The following is a 26,063-nucleotide window of genomic DNA, read 5'->3' as shown; positions in this document are numbered from 1 at the left end:
GCCCTGTAGCATGTCAAACCTCATGTGAGACCAAGAGGGACTGGAGTGTACATTATTTCTATGCCTGCTGCCTAAGGCAGACAACTTTGAATTTCTGGCTTTAACAAGACAAATTCATGTATTTTTGATTATCAGTCCATTTACGTGACATTTTGTTGGAACTGCTGACTTTTCTGTGGTAATTTGTGTTCTTTGTGGTCAGAATTTCATTTAGCAGTAATCCTTTGTGCTACTCATCCAGCATGTTCTAATGGGCCCTGAATGGCAACCAGCGTTTTTTTATATGTTGTCCCATAGAGGCACTGTTTCAGTCCCAGAACAGTTCTAATATGTTCCTCTCTATGGACAGATGTGAATATGATTACAATGATCTAAAACGTTAATGAAGTTACATCATTGTAGCCAATGCCAATCTCATTTATTATGATTGCTATGGAAGGAAGGACTTCTATCACATTAATTCTATTTTCATAATGTTGCATAGCCTAAAATATGTCTACATTTAACAAACTCATGTAGTCTCTATACATGTAAACTACATACAGTGAGCTCCATTATGCTTGGGACAAATTAATATTTTTTCTTGATTTGTCTCTATACCCACCCCCATTTTAGATTTGTATTTGCATGTGGTTAAAGACCTGTTTTTTTACACCAGTCCTCAGTCTCTTACATGTTTCAAACATTGTGGTCGAGGTGTTATGGTTTGGACATGTATGGCTACCACAGGTACTGGCTCACTTCATTGTCTTCATTGATGAAATAACTGCTGCTAGTAAGCAGCAGAATTCATTCTGAAGCATACAGAAGAATCATATCGGCTCAAGTTCAAGAAAATGCCTCAAAACTCAGTAATACAGTGATTCCAAACATACTGCTAAAGCAACAAAGTAAAAACTGGAATATCCGTGACTGGCAAAATCATTTGGCCCATCCAACAGGACATGCCTTTTATTTGCTGAAAAGAAAATTCAAGGCAACCAGCCCTGAAAATAAGCAAGAGTTGAGGGTTGCTGGAGGACAGGTCTGGCAGAGCATCACCAGAGAAGATACTCAGCGCCTAGTATGGGTCACAGACTTCAAGCGGTCATTGCATGCAAATGATATGTATCAATGTACTAAACATGACTACTTTCATGTACATATCATTGATATGTCCCAAACATTATGGTACCCGGGACCAGATCCCCAAAGAGGCCAACAAGGCCCAGGTCTAGGGCCCAAAATATAATTCAATACATTTCAATATCAATAATTAGTGTCACATTTACACACCAAATAAAAAGGGAATCAAACAGGAATTAATCATTAGTATTAGTCAAAAAATAAACAATATATCCTGCAAATGAACCATTGTATCATACAATCCAAGGAGGATATTCAGCTGAAAAAAACCAGACCAAAACATTGTGGTCTTTCGCACATCAGAGCATATTTACAGTGACAAGAAACAGCAACAATAGGGAGAACACTTTTTCAAAATGACACAAAATGACGCACTTCTGCTTTATCAACGTCAGGTCTAATTCCTGTGAGGTGACTGAAGTTTATAGTCTTGCTAAAGTGAGTAGTTAAGCTCCTTCTTCAATGCTGAAGTTGTAGGTTTGTTTTTTATATTTATCAGGGACCATGTACAATTACATCACTCACACAGGTAATTTCCATCTGTAGTCCCTGGACAGGTTAGGTTGAAACTAGCCCTCCTCCAGCACTGAAGAAGGAGCTTTATTACTTGCATTAGCAAGACTACAGCCATCAGTCACCCTAATTTTTGGCAGCTCATCCTGGCATTGTGTATAAAATATATAATTATGTTGTATCATAAGTAGACACAACAGTAACATATGTTATGTTAACCAGCCAAAGTACAGTCCCTTTACAGATGTAGGGACAGATTTATATATTCCAATGGTGAACTACCAAGATTATCATAGTAAACTCCTTCAACATTATATGGACAGATTAACAGAAGTATGTTTGGAGTCCCACATGCACTCAGCTGTACTTTATGTACTGATATATTCTCGTCGATGAATCCAAAAAAAAATTGTGACTTGTTTCTAACTTTACTAGCATGATAGTATTCCTGTACAAGAAACCATAGCCAGCTTTTTTATTTTATTTTTGTGCTGACTAATTACTGCAGGTGGGATGGAGCCACGTAGTGAAGCCAAGTCTGTGGTGACCGGGTACATGGTGCAATTAGTGGAACTCACTTGGCCCTTAGAGCCACAGCTTGCTATCTGCCTCCATTTTCTCAGGCTTTGAGAAATCTGATTCAGTTCAGCCTTTGCATCCTTTCATAACAATTAATCTTCATTCAGATTGCCTTCTCTGCAGGTCTTTGTTTTACAAATGTACAAATTTGCATTGTGCATTCAGTAACATGAGTTATTCAACATTTTATTTCTACTAGCTTTCTCCAGTGCTTTAAACATCACATTACATTATTCAAACACATCTAAAATGTAGACATTGAAAGGTAAACACACTTGCACACGCGCAGGCACACACATACACAAACACACGCAGAGAGAGAGAGAGAGAGAGAGAGAGCGAGAGAGAGAGAGGGGCACACAGATACACACATGTTAATCTTCGCATCCTTTATAATAATAAAACCATTTTTATTATTTTGTCTTGTGTATTTATTTCTTTAAAAACAGCCTTAATTGGTTGATTAAGTTGTCGACAGCAAATTTGAACCTCGGTATACTGGCTGTATGGGTCTATTCTTTGTGTGGCTTTGGCTGCCCCATTCAGGCAGGACACCAGGGCACCAACGGCCACTCTTATGTTACAGCCAAGCTCAGCTCCGGGAAACCACGCTTTGTGGAAATTCGCTTTACCGTTATACCCCTGCTAATCGTTAACAGCCAACCATGAGGAAAAAAAATTATTCCATTTCCTGACAACACTGGTCAAACACTCTCCCCTGCTGCTATCGGTTTACCCCTTTTCTCTTTTTTCTTTTCATTTCAGCTGGTACTATCAACGGCAACATTCCCACTGCAATTGCTGTGACCAGGTGTATTTGGGTTCTCTACAGGAGACCCTGGGCATTCTGCAATGCTTTATGTTACAGACTCACCCAGCACTTAAGCAGACATACTGGGTATTGTTCGCCTGCCCAGCTTGACCAATACTGTCTTTATTTATTTATTTAGTTATTTATTTATTTATTACCACATTATTATATAGAATTATAAAGCAGGATACAGAACCAATAATTGCTTTTCAAGAGTCCTGCAATAGAGAATGCAATGCAATCTATAATGATTGATGAAAGCTAAAGGAATGAATATTATTGTCAAAGCCATTTGTCTTAAATGAGGTTGAGATAGAGGTAGATTATTAGCTTGAATTCCTTTTTCCCATGACCTGCACAGATTTCCTGTTTTTGTTTTCCTGTTGTATTGTCAGCATGTATCGTTTGTTTTACACAAAGGATTGTCACAATGTGCTTGTTAAATCAGTAGAGGAAAAAAAGTTTGCTTAAGTGTATTAAAATGTACTTATATTTTTGTTGTACTTAATTTAAAGTATGCTTAAAATGTATACTTCCATATACACTTTATTAGGTATTTATTAGACTTATTGGTCTTTTGCTGCTGTAGCCTATCCACTTTGGGTTTGATGCTTTGTGTGTTAAGAGATGTTGTTCTGCATACCACTGTTGTAATGCATGGTTATTTATGTTCCTGTCACCTTCCTGTCAGAGTCTGGCCCTTCTCCTCTGACGTCTCTCATTAACACGTTTTCAGAGCTGCTGCAGAAACTCAAACCACCCTCTCTGGCATCAACAATCTTTTTTTTTTTTTTTCATTTAAAAATAAAAACAAAATATAACTTCATCAAAGTACCATCTGCTTCCACCCACAAAACAAACCCCCTTTACCCCCCACCCTGTCAATAATCTCTGCAATAAATGGCAGCAGAATGCTGTTATCCAACATCAATATTACCCCTGAATATTTGCACCCTCTTCTTCTGCTTTAACCCATTATGGACTAAGGAGCCCTATGGAAAACCCATAGAAAAGCCTAGGAATCACAATGCATTTCAACAGTCATGTGTCTTGACAACACTGGCATTGCATCCTTCTGTTATGGGAGATGCAGGTCACATCCGTCTGTTTAGGGAGATGTAACATGCAGGTTGCATCTGCCCATAAGCCATAAGGGGTTAATAAGGTATGTATGTTTTCATCATACTGATGAACTGCACTTTTCAGGTCCTGCCACAGCATCTCTATTGGATTCAAGTCAGGACTTTGACTAGACCACTCCAAAACTTTTAGTTTTTTAAAATTCTATTCAGTCAATAAAATGTGGACTTGGATTTGTGTTTTGGGGTATTGTCTTGCAATATAACCCAATTATTCTTCAGCTTTAGCTCATAGACAGATGACCAGACATTCTTCTTAAGAATTTTCTGCTACAGAACATAATTCATTGCTCCTTCAATAATGGCAAGTTGTCCAGGTCCCAAGGCAGCAAAGCATCCCTCCACAACCACATTACCTTACCATCATGTTTGAGTATGATATTCTTACTGTGAAATGCTGTATTTGCTTTATACCAGGCATAATGGGACCTGTATCATTCATAAAGGTCTACTTTTGACTTACCTGTCCATAGAACAATTGTGAGATAAGCATTGATGTTTCTCTTTGTTAAAAGTTTTTTCCACCTTGCTACTCTCTCGTGAATCCTTTCTTTGCCTAGTCTCTTTCTTATCATAGAATCGTGAACTCTGATACTAGCTGAGGCTAGAGAGGCCTGCAGGTCTTTGGATATTCTCCTGGGAACATTTTTGACTTCCTGGCAGAGTACTCCTAGGAAGATTCACCACTGTTCCAAGTGTTCTCTATTTGGAGATAATGACTGGTTCGGTGGAGTTCCAGAGCTTTAGAAATATCTTTGTAACACTTTCAAAACTGATATACAATGGGCTAAATAAATACGCACAGAAAATGGTCTAAAATAAAAAAAAACAGTTATTGATATAAGCTTTATTGTCCAACAAATTTTAAGCAGCATTCTTTTTGAAATATTAAGAATTAAAATAAGATGGAATCAACCAATTTTTCAAACAAAAAACAAAAAAACAGGTTCCACAATTATTGGCACCCCCTTTGTGCAAACACTCCTGGCAGCCATGAGTATTTTCCTAAAATTTGTAATAAGGATAGAGGGAGGGAGTTTTGACCATTGCTCCATGCAGAACTTCTCAGAATCATCAAAATCCCTGGCATACCCCCTTCTTTAGTTCAGACCACAGGTTTTTCATGGGACTTAAGTTTGGAGACAGAGATGGCTATAGCAGAACATGGTTTTTGAACATGATTTATGTTTTGAGTCATTGTCCTACTGGACAATCTACCTACAACGAAACCTCAGCTTCCTAGCAGAGGCAACCAGAATTTCTGCTTTCTTTATTGAATTCATTGCGCCATTGATCTTAAATAGTTAAACATCATTTAACCATATTTGACAGTAGGTATGAGGTGCTTCTCCTTGTATGCATTCCATTTTTCCGCTAAACATGTAGAGGGTGTGTATGGCTAAAATTACATTTCGATCTCTTCTCACCATAGCACTCTCTTCCAGATGAGTTTTGGCCAATGAGGCCAATGACCAATGAGTTTTGGCCAATGAGGTTTGGCAAACTCAAGATACTTGGTTTTGTTTATTGTGCTCAGTAAGGGCTGTCTTCATGCCACCCTTCCAAAGAGTTTGTCGGTATGGAGGTGTCATTTTATGTTTTCTTTTTTAGACTTGATGACCCCAAGACACAACCAATCTCTGCAATTCTTAAACTGCGATCCTTGGGTTACTTATGGCCTCCCTCACCATCTTCCTTACTGTCCATGCACTTGTGTCCTCTTATAGGCAATGCATGGTTTGCAACCATTCCATATGTTTTACACCTTTTTATTATTGCCTTTACAGTGCTAAGTGGTAAGTTTAAGTTTATGGATTTTTTGTCCCCATTACCTGACTTGAGATGGTCAATTCCTATCTGTGTTTTCTGAATTGACGTGGCTTTTCCCATGCTGATGGTTGCCAAAGGGATTTTGCTTGCTTGTTACCTCATTTTTATACTCTAGTGAAACAGGAATGACACAATGTAGTTTAGACTGAGATTAACTAAATTAAGTAAAATTGTATTGTCAATTTCACTTTGTTTGATTTTATTGACAATATTTGTTTGGGGTGCCAATCATTTTGGCATCTGTGGTTTCAGAATTACTGAATAAAAATATGTGAGAGTAATGAGAATGAGAGTAAATGTATTGAAATAGAAACAAATAGTTTTTCTATATAATATATATTTGAACATAAAACATAGATTATCCAGGTTGTTCATTTTACAGTATGCAACATTTTTTCTCAATTTTTATTCAGTGCACTCCAATAATTCTGGAGCCCACCATACAATACGTATGTCTTCCCATAGTTTTTTTGCGAGAAAAAAGATCACTTTCTCCTTGGAAAATGGAGAATCCCACAGGCAACCCCTTTTTTAATCCTGTAAACCCCCGGTAGAGAGATGGGCAGTGTTTTTGCTCTCTTAGCATTTCAGGAACATTTACGTGGTGGAAGATGCAGTGGAAAATGGGCCCTTTTTGTTATTTAGGAGCCTTTTAACAAAAATCCTTCTCAGGATACCTCTCAAATACCTCGTTTTTAATTCAAAGGCACACCATATTTTCTGTCCAACTGGCTTTTGGCATACTGATGATGTTCAATAGCTCACACAGTAATGGTGAATGCATGTAACATTCAAAGACCACTGGTCATTTGAGGAGGAAATGGGCTTTGTAGAGATTCTTTCATCTGGGGTGGAAACTGTGCACTTGGCTCTGCATTTAGGGAATCTGTTACAGCTACAGTAATGAGGCTGTAGGAATATCTGCATTCTATATTTCCTGACACAAGTACCACAATTTGAGTTGAAAACAATTGCATTGTAAGTTTTCTTGACTAAAACAGATAATGCATCACTTTGTGGAGAATTAGTTGGGTTTCCTATTTCTTGACACTAAAACATTAATCTCAGTGACTTGTGCAACAAACTTTAGAGAATGTTCGTCTTTCACAAATTCTTACCTTTTTTATGTGAAAATTACAACATTGTAAGTGAAAATGTTAAAATAATGGTCTGTGTGTCCCCATAACAAATGACAGATGGAATTTTAACAATGACAATATTTCCCTCGGCAAATGGTACAGATATATTCACATACATTATTCCTTTATTGTTTTTCAGACTGAGAAGCATTACATCGCTAAATGTGAAATCCACAAACTCTGCAGCTAATTTTGAAAAGTGACATTGGTGGTTCCATTTAAATGATGCTTTCACATCCCATTTGAATGAGGGCAGGCCTGAGAAAAAGATAGGCTGCTTTTCCTTCCTGAAGCACTCCCATGCTGATGCTCAAAGACAAACGTGCCATGACTTGAGCTGTTACTCAGGGCATGCCCAAACATGCTAGGCCATTCCCACAGCCACGGTCGACTCCTGAAAACCTGATGTGCGAACGCACACACGTACAAACGCACTCTCAAACACACACACACAAAGCTCTGAGGATACTATTCACACTGTTTGCAGCAATCTACCACGCAACTTCATGACCAATGCATCGCCGCAACTGACTACAAAGGGCAAATTAAATAGAGGAGATTGTCCTAATTTCGACCCTCCAGATCCTGTTGTTTTTAATGGGGGATGAAAGGTTGATTTTTCGTATCATTCTGAAATCTGTGCTCTTCTATTAAAAATGCAGGCACTCAAGATGTCGAGGGCTCACGTGTGCAATCCTTAATTTCTGCTCGAGTGCGAAAAGTCTCACTTCACTTCTGCAGTGGTGGAACCTTATTATGACAGGCCCCAGTGCAAGATTTCTTTTACAGTTAACTTAACCAGCTACATAACATTAAATGACATCAAGCTTACAGAAGTTCTCTTGTAGCTAATATTAGGAAACAGCAGGTCCTGAACATTTAGGTTGAGTATATATACTGTATCACTGCACATAGAAAAATTTTCGCATAAAGTCAGAAACAAAATGCATCCGAGATGCATCATTCATTGAACATAGGGAGAATTTAAGCTTGTAGCTAATGTCAGCTCTGTATACATCTTCCACCGCAGAACTTAACATTGTTAGTGCTGGCATCTTGTTTCTTCTTGTTCAGTCCCTCCTTCCACATGAATTAACTTTATAATATATTGCCTGTAACGTTACATCCCTGCCCGACTGTGAATGTCAACAGCTAACGTTTGGTAGGTAACTTGTAGTAAATGTTTAATAAGAATATTTTCACTGAACGTTAAGTTAATGTTTGTACTGATGAGCTAACGTTAACAACATCCACATTTCTAGAACACTACACTAGTTCTGAATACTACTTTAAATTGCAGTCTGGACCAGCTCCACCCTGCACCACACATTTACAATGTAACGATACAATGTTGGAACGATGTAATGTTACAATGAAACGGCTTAATGCCACCTTGGTGCTAGCTGCCTGCCTTTGAATTATACTCAAGCTTATCTGCGTATTGCAGTAAGTGCTGGGTTGATTTGTGGTAGAAAAGAATTGTGAATGAAGCAGCTGTATTATGTATTAACGTTAGGTAGCTAGAGAAAAGTAAATGAAAGGGTTGTTTTGCTCACTTTTTCCTTTTAAGTAGACTACAGTTCTGGCCTATTTTACTTCAGTCTTTCAGTGTTGAATGGATTGCCTAGATAATAGAATTCACCTGAAAGAAGGAGCATGTCAATTGCACCAGTTTTGCAATTGAAGTTCTGTGAAACCGGAAGAGGCGATACACTGCATTTGTTTACTTCCGTTCTATGAACGTTCATTGTGAAATAGGCCCATACTCCGAAGGCTGGTAAGGGCCTGCCAGGAAGGTTCTGAATCCTATTAAGGGCACGTCAAGATCATTGTCGTGGGCCCACCTGAGCACTGCACCGCCTATACCTCCTCCACTGTTCACAAGACTAAATGCAATTTTGCATTTCAAACTGCTTTCCCACCTCATCCAGAACCCCAGCCTTTGTTCGGGCTGACAAATATAGGCAGAAATTGTAGTTCAGGTTTTGCAGCTCTTAATTCACTACTTACCTGAAAGCCTTGAAGAAGTACAAACAATTAAGACATATTCTCAGCTAAATTTCAGGGGTATTGCTGTATGAAGCTGAAAAGGGGGACCAAATAAAGTGCTCTCAGTAACTAGCCATGTATTTCAAAGTGTCCCTGTTATGGAGTTTTCATTGTCTGGGAACAGCTCCAGTTTGTACAAAGTGTTTCCCCTATGCAGACATTCCATTTAAGTGTGTTCCATTGTCACAAGAGGCATCCATTAGGCCTTGTTCAATTCAACACATCAAAGCGAGGGCTCCCGCACTGACATGAATGATATTTGTAATCTTATAGGTTTGAAACTAAAGACATGCTTTCAGTGCTTGCTACACTAAATAAGTGTAGATTTATAGACTACATTACAATAGTTCATTACGATCATATTCATGGGGAAAAAGGTAGTAAATTGCAGCAGCAATTGAGTTGGAGGCATGCTGTGCAGATGTAAGGAAGAAAAAATGTTCAAATGCTAATGTACAGCCTTATTAGAATTGAGACAAAATGCAATTACAAAATAGTATAATTAGGCCTGAAAATCTATTCAGAACAAAAAAAAAATCTGTGCGAGCATGTAATCTGTCCGCATTATAAAACGCAAACATGTTTCTTTTATAATTATATTAGCATTGTAATATCATTGAAGGGGACAATGACACTCTTGATGATTCCATTTTAATCTTGATTGGTATAACCCAAATTGCTTTCTGATTATCTTTTGTTTGGATTTTTTTTTAAAAGACTAAAATATAAATTCAGACATACAAGTTCTATTCAGATTTTCAAATATCAAGCACACCCGTCCAAACAAGTGGAAGTTATACAAAAAACAAACCCCCATTCTGAATGACCATGACATTGACATTTACTGAAATGGAAGTATCTACATATATTATGATTACAGTCATTAGTAATACTGTAAACATCACTGTGTCTCAAAAACCAGCTTCAGATGAGCACTTGTTAGAGCATTTCACGATGGAAAACAACTGCCAGGCATCTGTTAACCATTCTAGTTGCTAGATGCATCTTGCATTACACATTATGCACGGTGTAACAATAAAAAGAAACCCAGTACAGAAATACAGAAAGAGATTTTGTTCAAGGTCCGCTTCAACTCTATGTCTTTGTCATCTTAAAGAAAGGGTCCTCTTTCATTAAAAAATGCAAGGCAGCAAACACAAAACAAATGAACATGACAGCATTGAACTGAGTTCCACTGACAATTCATTGTGTTCATGCTTACTCTATTATGAGTTCAAAATTCCTGAACTCACTCTTCCCTGAATCCCAAGACAGGGCCAAGTTCTTTTTATTTGTAAAAATTATTTTTGTTACAGTTCTTAAATCTTAAACTATTTAAGAGATAGATGAACTATTGCATTAAAGGGAGCTGATTTGAACTCCAGTAATCCAGCGGAACAACGTACCTGTTCTACCAGTGCTTCACTTCATGTTAACAGTCATGAGGCAGGACAAATAATGCATGTTTCCAGCATTTGCATGTTTCCAAACACAATGCATGCGGTTGACTGCTACAGTATTAACAACTGAGCTTTTGCCCCCTGTCTGACCCAGTTATTTTCATTCCTTTTTCTTTTGCCTGAAATGCAGCCAGAAAATGTTTTAATATAATAATATATATTCTGGGAACCTCCCGCACCAAACGTTACTGTAGTATAACTACTGTATAGTAACATCCGATAAAACATCGCTCTCATGACCTTAACTCTCACGATTTTACTACTAAATAAATACAAAACAGATACTGGTTTTTGTAAAAGTAAAGGAATTGATACCATTTGTTTCTTATATTGTGCAACAATTTGGCAAATCTTTCTACCTCCAGGTTACATTGAAGTACATGCACACCACAGCCAAGGAAAAAAAGCTGAGGTGAGATAGAGCCCAACATTGTGGATGCACAGCTGTATCTTGGCCAAATACAAACAGAACCGCTAGATAGAAAGCAACAGCTTTTAATTCCTTTTTTCTAGAGGAGCCCGTAAGTTTGACAGAGGCATCTTTCCCTTTCTTTGGTAATTCAATTTTCAAAGGGCATTACCATCCATTTGTACATAGTAGATGAATAGCATCTGTATCTAAGAAATATTATATGCTTACAAATATTCTATTACTATCACATGCCCACTATTAGTGTGTAACCATTGTTGGTCCACAATTATTATCTGTGAAGGGTTATGACCAGTTTAATGTTTTGTTTTTTTAAGGAACAGAATGTTGGAGTTAGTATAGGGTTAATTAAATATTTTTTGTTTGAAAATATTGAAATGAATGCTTACTGGAAATAATGGCTTTGACATTGATTGTGATAAACTCCTCTCAGCATTGGCCAATACATTGTTTATTTACAAAGGATATGCTTTAGAAATGTTTAGAAAGGATGGCAAAATAATTACAAAATATGTCATAATGTAAAAAAAATAACCTCTGGTAATATAGTATTTATACATACCCTGTATACTAGCCTCCGTGGGATACATTTATTAAAAATCTCTGGACAACTAGCATGGTTTTTCATTCAATTTGTAATATACAACAATGCTGAAGAAAATGCAGTCGCCTGCGCATTGAAGAAAGCAGGGTTTGTATTTTGATTTGATCTTAATTTTTATTAATTAAATACACCATACTGGAGCAAATGTCTCTGAAAATATCACAAATAGATTTATTTCATTCAGCATTTATAGGTTGGTGAAAATCTCTACATGATGAGCTATGAGCATTTTTTGTTTGTTTTCTTTTTCTGTGGTAGGATTAGGTGTTGGGCTCAAAGTTTAGAGGAAGGGGGTTTAGAGAAGGTAATTTCAGGAGAAGAGTGTAGCCACACTGGGACAAAACACTTACATGCATACATACATGGCATTGTACAGATACACCAAAAGTGTTTATGATTCGATTTCCACAAAAGCCACGGATATCATTTTTTTATCCCATAGTCATTTATCCCCGAAATGGAACACATTCCCTTTACAACACTTAAAATATATAAAGAGGAAAGACCAGGTTGTAAAGAAAGAAAGGAGGGTGGGCTTAAAAAAGGAAAAGAAAGAAAATGCAGTCAGTTCCCCCACTAACTGTTTATGAGGGTACTATGCAGATTTGAAAAGCTGCACATAATTAGCTTCGTTTGTCTTTTTTTTTTTCTCTCTCTACCCGAAATGTCCTCAGGTTTGTCTCTCTTGTCCGTTCCCGTTTTGTGAACGGCCTCCTGTTAGTCCAGGTTCACAGAGTCCCGTCTCAGTCTCTCCAGCACAGGGCGCCCACCTGTGGGAGGGGGAGCCGCGGGAGAAAGGGGGGCTGGGACGGAGGTAGGGAGGGGGTGGGGGGGGATTTGCGGGGGGGGGGGGGGGGCTGAGGTTGCGGGTGGGCGATGAGGGAGGGCGGAAATGAAGGCACGCCTCCTGCTTCTTCTTCGAACACCTCCCCTTTAACACACCTGCGAGAAACCGAGGGAAAGAAAGACAGTCAAAATGTAGGAGAGACCATCCGAAAAGGGTCTGGGGTGAAACGTTAATCGGGTGAGCGCTGTCGTACTAATGCGGGCGGTATCCCCGCATGCTCGATATTTTTCCTTGGTGGCGGCGAGCGAAAAGGGAGAAACCGTGTTGGAAACTTGATAAATGTCAAACTGTTCACTCTCCCGCAGTTCATAATAAGTTGTAGGTAACTCCTTTGTTTGAGTGTGCGTAACGTGCAAAGCGAGAGCCCTGTCAGCAATAATGGGGAGGTGGGCTTCGTTTGAAGTCAACGGGGAATTACATTACGTGCACAGACGTGAATCCTTGTTTTCTCCTTCCAGACAGCAGCGATACCACAAGCAGGCAGAGCGTTCTAAAATTGCTGTTCCTATATTTTTATTGATTTATTTGCATTCGATGAATTAGAAACTGCATAATCTATTAGCAGCTATGCTTAAGCCTTGCTTAATTTCCTTACCGCTGTCTTATCTCCTTTGCAATGTCTTTAATGCACCTTTATAAAGCACGTCTCTTTTCCCCTGTAATTTTTACAATACTGTAACAGAAACTCCCCTGGGGTGTTACATTTCTGTGAAGCACAAGAGATGCTGAGGAACAAAGGCTAGTATATTCTTTCCAAGCTATTTTATTCTCAAACCCCCCTCTATTTCAACATTCCGATCAACTTTTTTTTTTTCCCTCTTCTCTTGTTTTTACATTCTGGGGACGTTTGCTTTCCCCTTTTCCTCAAATTACTAAGAGGGCTGCAGTCTATTAGTAATTGCAAACCCCCACTTTCAAGCTAATTAAAGTGACTGAGGCAGAGAGGTTTAATTCCCAGGGGTTGAAGCTCAGTGTGAGAAGTGTAATTTGTCTGTCCTGAACAAAGAGATTAGGGAGAAGCCAGAGAGCCTACTTAATAAATGAGCATCAAATGTCCTCTGCTGTGGACACAGACAACACCAATTATGTCACTGTGAAATCACACATAATATAAACAACGGGTGAAGGAAGACGCTTCATATCCGCATTAGTGGAATTGCTTCGTTTTTTCCCCTCCCTCCCTCCGCCCCCCATTCTTTTCCCCCGTGCTGGAGTTACGGATTTTCTAGAATCGCCGAAAACTGGTGGGGTAAACGGCGAGTTGATTATTTCGACACTGTCAATCGGATGTGGATGACCGTCCCTCATTAAACATTACATAATGGATCCTTATATGCAAGAGCGCTCCCTGATGTTATGTTTCTCCTTAAAAAAAAAGAACAAATCCATATTCAATGCAACAGCCTCTCAGAAAAGGCATTTAAAGCACTTCATTTTACATGCTGCAATTACAGACACTCCTTCACTTTTTGCTGAGGGAGGTAGCTGCCTTTATTTAAGAATTCTCCCACCACTATAATTAAAGCGCTGAGCCCAATATTCAGATTGCATTTTAACATTAATAATTCAGCTGTTTTCACTACAATTGATGTTGGCATATAAATAAACAATGAGACCACATATTTACCGCGCCGACCACTGTGAGAGAGGTACAGGCTTAAACAGACATTTAGAATTAAGCTGGATAATGCAAAGGCTTTCAATTTGAATGTTAGGTACTCTTTGCACTGACTGATAAATTGACTAGGCCTTAAAAAGCAACTAATGGGAAGAAAGCTTAATGGAATACTTCTCCTCCAGGCCCTGCAACCTAACTCACACTGAAATACACGCTGCATAACACATTTAGCCTTTACTAAACTGCAAAATGCTATTTGCCTGCTCCATCATGTCCAGAGGACTTTCAGCACAGTCCGTTCTACATTTGCACAGCTGTTAGAATACAGCTACACAAAATATTTAGTGAGAATCATTCTCCAAAATAACACAGTCCATTGTTTTCTTTTTGCAGTGAAATTATAATGACTTTGTTGAATCTCTTGAAACACAGAAGCAGACAGAAATGAAACAAGGCTTCTGGCTCTCGCATTGGCCTCCTCTTCTGTTTGTTGTTTGGATGCATTCAGCACAAGCAGAGTCCATACAATCCTGACAAAACCCCGATCTGCGATGCTTCAGACAAATATTAATTAAGTTCCCATTGTAAATCCATAAAGAATTGCCCTGTGATGTGTGCATGTTTGGTTACACTGTAATAACTCAGAGGAGTCTGATTGCCTCTCTTAATGATAAAAAAGTCAAACAGGCAATCAGGAGTGATGGAAAAATCTATCACCCATCTGAAATTAAAATTCATCTTTGGTCAATAAGATTTAATATCCATGCGGTTCTTGCAGTAAAGAGTAAATGAATCAATGTCATCAATATATAATCAGTATGAAATATGATGCAGATGCAATTATGTGGAGGGCTCTTTCACTGTATTTTAACCGGTCCTCTCATTTTATGGTTGACAGTAATTGTTACAAATAGTTTTTTGGTAACACCAAATAGCACTTGTCTTCCTGCTTCAGCCCCAACTGTACCATAACTTTTTACGCAGTGCTTCTGAAACGGACATGTACGGACACAATGTTGTGTTTAGGACTTCAGAACTGACAGGGACAATTCATTTCTGTGGTGCTGACCTTATCACTTCCCTTGACCCAGGACTTAACCTGTGGCCAGGGGGCATCGTTTCAGTTATTCCCAAGTCGAAAATACACAAAAGCTAAGGAGTCATTCAAAAACCATTAGCCACAAGCTGGCCTAAGAGATGCACAAGACACACGAGCCAAAACTAGAAGAGTTAAATTTTTTGTTGAACGGCACCTCGAGATCGTCCACATCCATTCGACGCGCGTGCAGAGAAACGCGCTGTTTTCCTTGGGACCGGTGTGGAAGGTGGGGGGTGAGATCAACGGTCTTTACCTTCTGGTCTGGCAGTAGCGGGTTTGTTTGGAGTGAATTCAAATGGCCGTTGATAAGAGCCGTGGGTCTGTCGTGTTCGCAGAACAAGCTGCCGTTGATGTAGTGAAAGCGGTCCCCGGGGACCAGGCGATTCCGGCAGGTGGAGCACGTAAAGCACTGCGAGGGGGAGAGAAGGGACACCATTCACCATCGACCCCAGTGATGTTCGCTTCCCACACCTGTAACCCCACACTCTTCCCTCAAAAAAACAAACTCCCGGTAGGCACACAAAGCAAAGCAATCAGTGGCTCAAAGCGGTCTGTGTCAACCAATGGCCAAACTAAACCAAAGGAACGGAGGGTATCGTTCGTTGTGTAACCTGAAATAGGAGGGGTCAAAGCTGAATTATTGGCACCCTTGATAAATATGCACAAAAAGTAAACTAATAATAGCTATTGACATAAGCTTCATTTTCAAACATGCGTAAAGTAGAGCGTTTTCTTAATGATTCAATGGAATCAACCAAAGTTTTCAAATACAAAATATATTTCCCCAGTTTCCACAATTATTAAAGCCATGAGTCTTTTCCTATCATTTGTGTTAAGGTTAAGGAACATATTTGGGGGGATTTTTAACCACTCCTCCAAACAGAACTTTTCAGAAGCATTGATATTCTTGGGATACCACCCTCTCATTTCAGATTTTCTATGGGATTTAAGTCTGGAGACTGAGATGGCCATTGCAGAACATGGTTGTTATTTTTCTTAACAATTTCTGTGTGGATTTTGATGTATGCTTTATGCATTGATCTTAAAAAATGCCCCTGGACCACTGGCAGCAAAAGATCTTCAAAATATCAATGACCCACCACCATATTTGATTTATTGTGCTCAGTAGGATCTTTGTGCCATCCTTCCAAAGAGTTTGCCGGTATGGAGGTGCCATTTTATCTTTTATTTTTCACTTGGTGACCCCAAGACCCAACAAATATCTGCAATCTTAAACTGCGATCCCTGGGTTACTTATGGCCTCTTCCTTACTGTCCGTGGGGATAATATGCACTTGCATCCTCCTCCTGGCAAGTTTGCAACCATTCCACATGTTTTACACCTTTATATTATTTCCCTTACAGTGCTAAGTGGTATGTTTAACCGTTTCTGTATTTTTCTGTACCCATTACCAGATCTGTGATGGTAAATTACCATCTGGGTCTTCTGAATTGACAGTTCATTGGCTTTTCCCATGCTGATAGTTGACAAAAGAATTCTGCATGCTTGTAATTTCTATACTGTAGTGAAACAGGAAGTGACAGACTTACACAATATAGTTCCTTTCGACTGAGGTTAGCTCATTGAGATTAGCTCATCAAAGTGTATTGCCAATTTCACTTTGTTTAATTTTATCTACAATAATTGTGGCAATAATTTTAGCATCTGTGGTTTTCAGAAAAAAGGAGATTACTAAATAAAAAGTAAATCATTATCCATGTTGTTGATCATACACAGCCCTTTTCTCCATTTTTATTGAGGGTGCCAATAATTCTGGAGCCCACGTTATGACTCACCTTGAGATGGTAGACATTGCCCTGCGCTCTCATGACCAATTCACTGGCTGGTATGGACTGACCACATGCACTGCAAGCTCCACTATTCCCAAATAACCTGAAAAATAAAAGAAACACCATTTGCTACAGCATTAGTTCACCAATACCCAGCCAGCACCAGTTTTTAAAGTCAAGCATAGGGAACTGTAACAATTTTCCTCTTTGTTTGTTTTTGTCTGTCTATGAGATCATTGGTGATTACTTCTTTTATTTTGCTTGGACTTATTTATCCTCTGTGGTTTTTATTATCTTTTTTCTATGTTGACAAAATACTGTAGGTTAGTGCACTATGACAGGAAAATGACAGGAATTCATCTCACATCCATACATCCAACACATTTCCTAATAGCACATATATATGTGACTGATTTAATTACTTCAGATGTATGGGTGTGGCCATACACAGTACAACTACAGACTTAACAGTTCAATCACATACTCACACAATTTGTTTTGCTTAAACAAGTTATCTTAAGCCTCCACAAACCGCAATAACACACACAAACAAATGCAATATTTCATATTGTAAAAAAAATAATAACAATAAATCAGAAAAGGCAAATCATAACAATAACAGGAACTAAATGAAAATGTTTTATTTCCAAGCTAGGGCATTGAAACAAGGTATTACCTTTGGTGTACATTTTGCATCCTAATAACAACCTGGAACATAAGCAATCACCGGACTAAGAGGATTTGATTGTACATCTAAGGCAACATAGTGCTTTTACCATTAGAACCCCCAGCACAGGCCCTGGTGAAGCAGTGTTTCCATTAGAAACACTCCGCTATCCAGGTTGATATATAATGTGCATGGGTTAACCTTTTCAATCATGGTGTCAACACTTTAGATTTGCTTCTGCTCATCTCTTTCATCCTAACCTTCTCTCTCCCTCTTGATAATGAAATGCTTGCTCCAACTTCCCTCTATCTGCTTTTGAGTCCACAATTTAGATTACTTCATCTCTGCTAGCAACAAACTGAATGAAATTTCGATTTGAGCAGAAAGTAATTTACTGGGATCTGGACCCATTTGTCATCATATCTCACTGGGTGTTTGCTCTATCACCGCACTTTTCCTATGCAATCAAATAAGACCACAGCATCTGACATGCTCGAGAGGGGGAGAGAGAGACATGGGGTAGATGGGGGAGGGGGGGGGGTATACAGAAGAGTATAGCATTACCCTATTTGAATTTAAACTAAGATATTTCCTTTTTGGGAACCTTTTAGATTACATCGTGTTTTCATGCAAAACATAAAATAACAAAAGCAAAAGCTCTGAAATGGTTTTTAAATTTATATAATTTAAAGACGCAATCTGCAGAACATAAAAAGGAGGATATGCATTTCGAGATTGTTGGTTTTTAATCCTTGCGAACCACATCTGTGTCTTCATATTCTTTGAACATTGACATTGATCAGCAATCCTAACCTGCTCACAGCCCATACACCCCTCCAATACCCCCTCCCCCCTCTGTAACCTGCAGAGATCTTTCAAATCTAGATCCCATCGAGAGGACTTGACATGTTCCAAGTACTAATTTGCTGTCACCACTTTATTGAAAATAGCCTGTAAGTTGTTATTAAATGTATCGACAGAACGACAGAGAGAGTAGTAAAACTGCCCCGAAAATGGCTTTTAATAGGAAGCCTGAGAAACAAATTTTGCTGCTGCATCGATTTGTATGGTTCAATCAAAACTCCATTTCAAAACTAATTAGTTTGAGATCCACGACACATCACTGCTTGGTATCTAAATTGGAATGACCAGGGCAGGAAAGGCCGAAAGAATGCCTCCCTTTGAAAGCAATACATCAGACTCAGATGAAGAAATCGCAATCTGTTTTTCTCCTTTTAAAAGCCACGTCTCTTTGGATGACTATATATATATATGCTGTATATATAAAATAAAATTTAAAAATATGCACAAATTCTGACACAACTTTAATGTGCTTTATGTCAAATAAACAAAGCATTACAAAGATGTATAGGCCTAGCTGCAGCATGTTGCATTATGTGCATTTATTGTCTTTGCATGGTTGCACACATGGTTTGCATAATTTTTTTTTTAATCAATTACTCTTCTTTGACAGTTTGGCCATATTTAGTCATTTAAAATCCAATGCAATTTATTAGACTTTGAGTCATTAGCTTTTTTTATTAATTTCCCTTGTATAAATATCTAAGAGAATACTAAATCTTTTTCTATAATCATGCACTTTCATGGCTTCACCACACAGCGCTTAGTTTCACAGAGGTTTTCTAAAAGCGCCAGGTTAATTATTTGACATGGGGATTGCCTAGGATTGTATTTGATTTAAAAGCCTGAAGGCTTTAGGTGCTCAATTAAGTTGCTATCAGTCTGTGCTTGGACCCTAATGGGCTGCTTTCTCTTGAACTCCTGCATTGGAGAGAGATACCCCGGCTTGGAATAATTAAGGCCAGAGGACCCTTTAATTGCAATGACATAATTGCTTTCAGTTTCTTTTCTCCCAAACCACAGGCTCAAGGTGTTGTTTGCATTTCAGTCATCCAGCCACCCATACAATCATTCACAAACAACACGTGGAGCATCTCAAGCCACAGAAAGGGCTGTGTGATTTTTCATACTGATACCGGAGAACAAGTCAGATTCAAAAGACTGTGTCTTTAATCGCCAATGTTTTCGGTACAGGATTCTTTTTTTAATTTAAGCAAGGAAAAACTAAGACAGGAAAAATATGAATCTTTCAAGGCATGCTTAAATATATTAAAATGGTAAAACCCCAATGATGTCAGTAACGTAGTCCATTAAAGATGCCTTGGTAAAACAGCAGCCAAAGCCCCTTAAAAGCACTAGGAGATATTGATACTTAAGAGGGGCTTTGCATAATGGCAAGTGCTGCATTAGAGAAAGAGGAGGTGGGGAGCTGGGGGAAGGCTTTTAAAAAAAAAAAATCAGCCAAATTACGCTTGGTTAATTCAGAGTAACAGATCTGGCCCCAAGTGAATTGGACGCCTTGAATTAATTCTGTTATGACAAATCAAGATAAACGTTTCCCCTAAATTGCATGCGATTTAATTAATTTTTGAGATCCCGGTTTTTTCCTAGCTAATAGTTCACATGCTCTTGAGCTGCCATGGTGCATGAGTGGGCAGACTTCAAAGTGATATTAAATAACCAACTATTAGATTTACCTAGCACGTTCTATTGGAAAAGTGCCATTTAATTACCTAGCCTATTCAATTAAAGGGGCCACATTCCATGACTCGAGCAGCCACACGATTACTAGCTAAATTAATTCCCTTGCTGAGTTCCTCTTACTGCCCACACACAAAAATATCTCAGGCTTAAAACATGCTGTAAAACAATCACAGACACCGTTTGAGGCCAAAGAATCAAAGTTACATAAATTTGTTTAGGTGCGCAGAATACCAGTTCCTACATCATGAGTATATGTTGTCTGCTCAGCACTGAAATTCAGACTGACAGCAACTGCCTTCTGCATAATGTTTGTGCCATCTGCAACTCTCGATGTGATTTGTGAGAGATGGTATCCACTTAGGTTGTCTGCATTTCTCTTAGTAATGTGACACATTTTGTTTATTCATACGATCAATCTACACGTGTTCTGCATTTGCAGATTCATAAAAGTTTGAGACACTACTCTATTATTTACACCGTGGTGGCAATTTAATAATCCGTTACAAAAATGAGGCCCTTTAAGCCCTGGAGGCAACTGGCCCTTGTAATAATCCCTTCTCTCTCAAAAGCCAATTTTGTTAATTAAATGTTTTGTTTGTGATGTGGCTCTCATTCATTTCGGACACGTCATTCTGAGCAGATCTAAGCCAGGGACCAGATCTCATTAGATAAAACCCATCAGGACTAAAAGAAAATGGAGGAGCCACTAATTAAAGCTTTTAATTGTGTGGACTCACTGTCAGCCAGTTTTTATCTCTACACAGATCACAGGCTTCAGCTCCATTCTTCCACAAACCACGCTCTCATTACAAGTCGAAAGGTGTGTCCACTTTTCCTCCCAATTTTAATTAGGTTGTAGACCCATTACAAGCAAAGCACCCAATTGACTTAATCCTTTTGATGGAAAGTGGTGGCAATCTCAAAATTTCTGCTTTTCCATGCTGTTTGCATTACAGGGTAGTGTGTCAGCTTGAACTCTTGACTGCATGTTATGTAGTGCTCGTAAAAGAAATGAAAACCATTTGGTGCTTCACTTGACACAGAAGATATCACACTCTGTGATATCAACAATGTTAGCAGTAGCTGAACATGGAGAAGTGAGTGTGCCACCTAACAAATTGCAATAAACCCCTGACTGAAACTGACCTTTTTCATTGACTTGCCACCATTTGTTTTTTTGACTCATCACAAAAATGTATTTTTACATTACATCCATTAAAAGTGAAGCCATCTAAAGTATTATGAATGCGATGAAACATGTTATGCACATATTAGCTATCATATATGTTTCATTTAGGGAAAGATAGCTAATAAAAAAGGTATTTTAGTTTCTTCTTCTTTTAGTTCTTCTTGCATTTAAATTTTTTTGCTCACGTAATGAAATAGGTTGTGTCATTTCTTCACATTCTTCCTACCCAGTCTCCTATGTGCTTTTGATTCCATTCAGCTGACTGCAGTTTAATCCAGTGAAAGAAGCTACATTATCAAAATAACGAAATGACCTCTTCATTCATCTTTCATACTAATGAGGTCAAATGAGTGCCTCTTAAAGCAGATATCAGACATTCATTTTTTTTTTTTATCAAAATTTTCATGCACAAATGAAAATCTTGGCAGCGCTGTGAGGGAACTTGCAATACATTTTTTTATGGTTACTTCAAAGAAATCAGAACTTTCAGCCTTCTCTTTGAGTACAATAAGTGTTACTGTGTCCTTCTTAAGGTCACATTGTTCAATTATGTTAAAAGGCACCCATTAGCTGAATAAAAATTATATGACTTTGCCCTGTTCCAAGTGCCCAGCATACTCAATAAAACAACTCTAAAAAGCTTTTTTGTTCCAAAATAAATATATATTTCACATGCAACATGACCACAGTCAGTCAGGATTATTTATATGAAATAGCCCATACTGTTTGGTGCACATAGTTTTTCTAACACTTTTAGAAACAAAAAAACATGGCTCCATACAAGACCCCATCCTCCAAAAAACAACAGCTTGAGGAAAAGTCAAATGTTCTCAGGAGTAATTTTGTTCACTGTATACTTTATCAGTGACACCCCCTCTTTGTATCTTTGTATCAGGGAGGATCCACAAAGAATTTTCCACCAAAACCAAAAAAATATGAAACCTTTTTTTTTTTTACCTCCTTCAAAAATGTGAAATACATCAAGTGCCGGTTATGATACACTTGGCTTACCCATATCAAATTTCTCAGCCTAACACAAAATCTAGCCTCTTCTTGAACCTTATATCTGAATGTATGTATCATCTTTCTCTCTGCCTAGCATTGGGGAACAGGCTTACCTGATGTAGTCATTTCTGCAGAGAATCATGCCGCTTTTAGTGTAGCAGGATGTGCCAATCTCTCCCAGTTGCGCCTGGCAACAGGAACACTTGAGGCACCTGCTGTGCCAGTAGCTGTCCATGGCATAGAGGAGGAAGCGGTCTGCAATCTTTCCCCCACATCCTGCACACCTCTTCCAGGAGAGAGACCCTGCTCCAACTGGGGGTGGCTGGGCACTGCCACCAGGGTTCACCATGGTTTCCGTAGCTGAACAAGACAGAGCGAAGCTACTTAGAGCCTGCACAGAGACGCAAGGATACAAATTTAGAATATTTCACTGCTCAAATATTACCCCGGCTCCCCACCCCCAGGGGAATTCATATTGTATGTAAATACTCTGATGTAGGGTTTGATGATCTTCAAAAATACTCCAACAGAATTCTGGACTTTTTTTTTTATACCTGACAAATATTTGTGATGACCTAAGCAATAATTTGTGACCTGATGACTGAAAACTTCAGTGTGTCTTCCATTAGACCACAGGCACTCATTTTTCGCTGGCTCTTGGTCGATGCCAACATTGTATTTTAATTTACCTCTGTACAAATAGTTCAGAGTATTCTTGTTGTCAGGAAGTTCCGAAGGACATTTTTAAGAGCCGTTGGTAATAGGCTATATCGGATGCGTGGCTAGGAATTTCTGACATGTTTTTCTTATTAAATGCTTTTGTGGAAAAACAGCTTTTGTTAAAGATATTGTATTTAACATTTCAAACTTTTACTTAGAGTCCTACAGTCTTGTTTAACAATTATGTACACATTTATTTTAAATAGAACTGTTATGACATTAAAAGAAATAGGTTAAGTAGTCACAAAATTAATACCATAAATATCATTAATACCAAAACTGGATATCAAAAGATCTCCCAAATGAAAGCCACCCTTCATCACCTGTCTGATCAAAACATTTTCAACAGCCTTTGGGGTTTGCACAAAGCTGTCAGACAACTTGTGTTTATCATAAACAACTTTCTGAAATGGCACAGGGACAGGATTTCTTTTTTTAAGGCAAAGCAAGAGATAGGTTTTGCTAATCTCTATATTTGGTGCGATTTATATGCATTTTATCAGCATGCCTATGTTTGCTTTTGGATTCCAGACACAAGTATAAATAGATCCTGGTGCTTAGAGAGGAGTTGTTTACCTGTTATACAAACACATTCAGACCACTTCTCCTCCCTAATCTGCCCTTGATCTCATCTAAATGTTGTGGTTGCCTCTTGGTTCTTCCCAGATGAATGCTGCTAACTGATAAAATACTGCTTGATAGAACAATTAAAGCAACATTGTCTTTTGTTCAGACACCCAAATTGCCTGTAAACTGAACTTGTTCCCCCCTATGCCATTCTTCAAGCCAGTCAATGTGTATTGTTCAAGGGGAAAATGGTGGCGAAAAAAAGTTAAATGGGAGGGTGGTGTCCTGCCAGAACATGTGAGTGCTGCTAATTGAAAAGACATAAAAGTTATATAGGATATATCAAAGTATGTACGGACCCATTAATCTCAGCGGAATGCGTTATTTTAACTGACAGTAGTAAATTTAAAGTTTAAAGTTAATAGGGTTCGGGGTTTAATCCACACTACAAGCTGGTTGATGAAAAAGTATCCAGATCTAGGTGTGAATTCCTGGCCACAGAGATAATGGCATGACAGGGTTCTAACAATATCCTGCTTTTGTTTGTGGAATTCCTTGTGAGCACCGTACGTAGCTACGTCTTTTGGCCACGGCGATGTTGTGTTTTTCCCAGCACCTTACTGCCACGGAAATATACTTCCCGTGTATGCAGTCTATCATCGTTATACTTCTATATTCTAGACACACTTTTCTATTTCACTTTTCGGTTGATGCATTTAAATTTTTAATCCTTTCCAATTTCGTCCAGCGGACTTCATGGCGGGCTAAGCCAAATCTTTGTTGAAAGGTAATTAGAGAATGGGAGGGGAGGGGGGGGGGGGGTGTTGGGATAAAAAAAAACGTTACACTGAGAAAAGCATTCAGTAACCCCATTAGCTGAGACTCTTAAGGACAAGCAATACCTTAGTGCTGATTAAATCTAAAAGGAGATGAATCAAAGAGCCCAGCCCGAGAGCAAGTCCCCAGATAAATAGGATCGGGCCATCGTCAAGTTTCATTCCGAGTTTGCAGGGGGGGAAAGAATAGACGGGGGAAAAGCTTTTAACTTAAATGGGCTTACTATAGTAATTACATGGTCAGGCAATTTAGGCACTGAGATGGAGTCAGTGAAATAGAAAACAGACCAGGCAGCTGGAGGCAAAACAGTCTCCTTTTTAACAGTCGTTGCTGCCGTTTTCATGGAACGTAAAAGTAAAAGATGGGAAATATTGTATTTTTAATAATGAAATGGCAAATTCATACCCAGCGCTAGTGTCTATTTAATGCTTCTAGTAGGAGAGGACGGAGAAAAACGGTAGCCGCTAACCCTGCGGCTACCAGATCCTGGCTCTCATTCCGTGATGTTGGAAGCGCCAGACGATTTAGCTCCGTCATTTTATCTATTGCTACGTTCTGGGATACACATAACCTTCTAAAGTGACTTTTTTCACTTTTCATATTTCTGATTAACGCCAATCGTAGCTACTGCGTGTTAATATATATCGGCTATACCCAGCGACAATTTGTTACATTGAATGCTTTCCGCATAAACGACATGAAAGATTATTAATATGAACCAAATGTAGGGTTTCGAATTCATAAGGAAAACACACGTACCTCTTTGTCTCCTTGAAATGTTATTGTTGAAACAATTTGCCGCGCAGACCTTTCTTGGACAAATGTATTTGTATAAAAATAATGCAATGAGTCCGGGGAAGTGTGATGAATTCGCAATCAAATGACAAAGTCAGGAGACAACGCACCAGTCCAACACCAGAAAATGCAAGTCCTCCGGAATATTTCGTTCTATTGATAGTAGGCTAATACACGAAGTAAGGCAATGGAGTTTTCAGATTGTATTTCCACTGGCGCGAGACTGTTTCAAGAGCGACTGGGATATGTCCTTGAAAAAATGTTGCGCTATGTACTTAAAAATTTCCATATAAAATAGACGGACCTTTGTTATTCTGCTTCACAAAACGAGAGTAATGTAATCTGTTCTTTCTCCCCCCCATGTACGCCGTACTTCAGTCCTGCCCTGCTCTACATGTGTTAGTGACAGAATGAAGATCCGAAGTACATCTCTTCTGGGGGGATGACGTAAATCAATCTGCAGCCAATCTCCACACAGTCTATTCAGCCGGAATAACAAAACCACCCAATCAGAAGAACGTGAAATTGACTTGGACACGGAGTAAAGGAAGAAAAATGCAGTTTACAGCTCGACGTTTCTTTTTGAGCTACCTAATAATTTCGCCACTTCAGAAACGGCACACCCTTACACGTAATGCAGATGTGGTATTTCAGATGCCATGTATTTGATAGCATCGCTGAGATT

The 26,063-nt window shown here is 38.7% G+C and overlaps 1 protein-coding gene across 2 annotated transcripts; it reads right to left on the bottom strand.

The window, feature by feature from the left end:
- Positions 1-10,008: 10,008 nt before the first annotated feature.
- Positions 10,009-25,800, bottom strand: LOC133125845 (LIM domain transcription factor LMO4). Of its 2 annotated transcripts, none has more exons than XM_061237525.1 (5): positions 25,343-25,800; positions 22,573-22,850; positions 17,040-17,136; positions 15,497-15,652; positions 10,009-12,621 (listed from the first exon to the last, which is right to left on the bottom strand). In XM_061237525.1, exons 2-5 carry the CDS (start codon positions 22,806-22,808, stop codon positions 12,613-12,615), a joined length of 498 nt encoding a protein of 165 aa, XP_061093509.1. In that variant the 5' UTR covers positions 22,809-22,850; positions 25,343-25,800; the 3' UTR covers positions 10,009-12,612. The 2 variants fall into 2 exon arrangements, with proteins under 2 accessions (XP_061093509.1, XP_061093510.1); XM_061237526.1 differs by having other exon boundaries at positions 22,573-22,819.
- Between the last annotated feature and the right edge of the window lie 263 nt (positions 25,801-26,063).

Source organism: Conger conger, chromosome 4, assembly GCF_963514075.1.
Source record: "Conger conger chromosome 4, fConCon1.1, whole genome shotgun sequence".
NCBI classification, from domain to species: domain Eukaryota; kingdom Metazoa; phylum Chordata; class Actinopteri; order Anguilliformes; family Congridae; genus Conger; species Conger conger.
The sequence above is the reverse complement of the archived record's forward strand: the minus strand, read 5'-3'. Positions and strand labels throughout refer to the sequence as shown.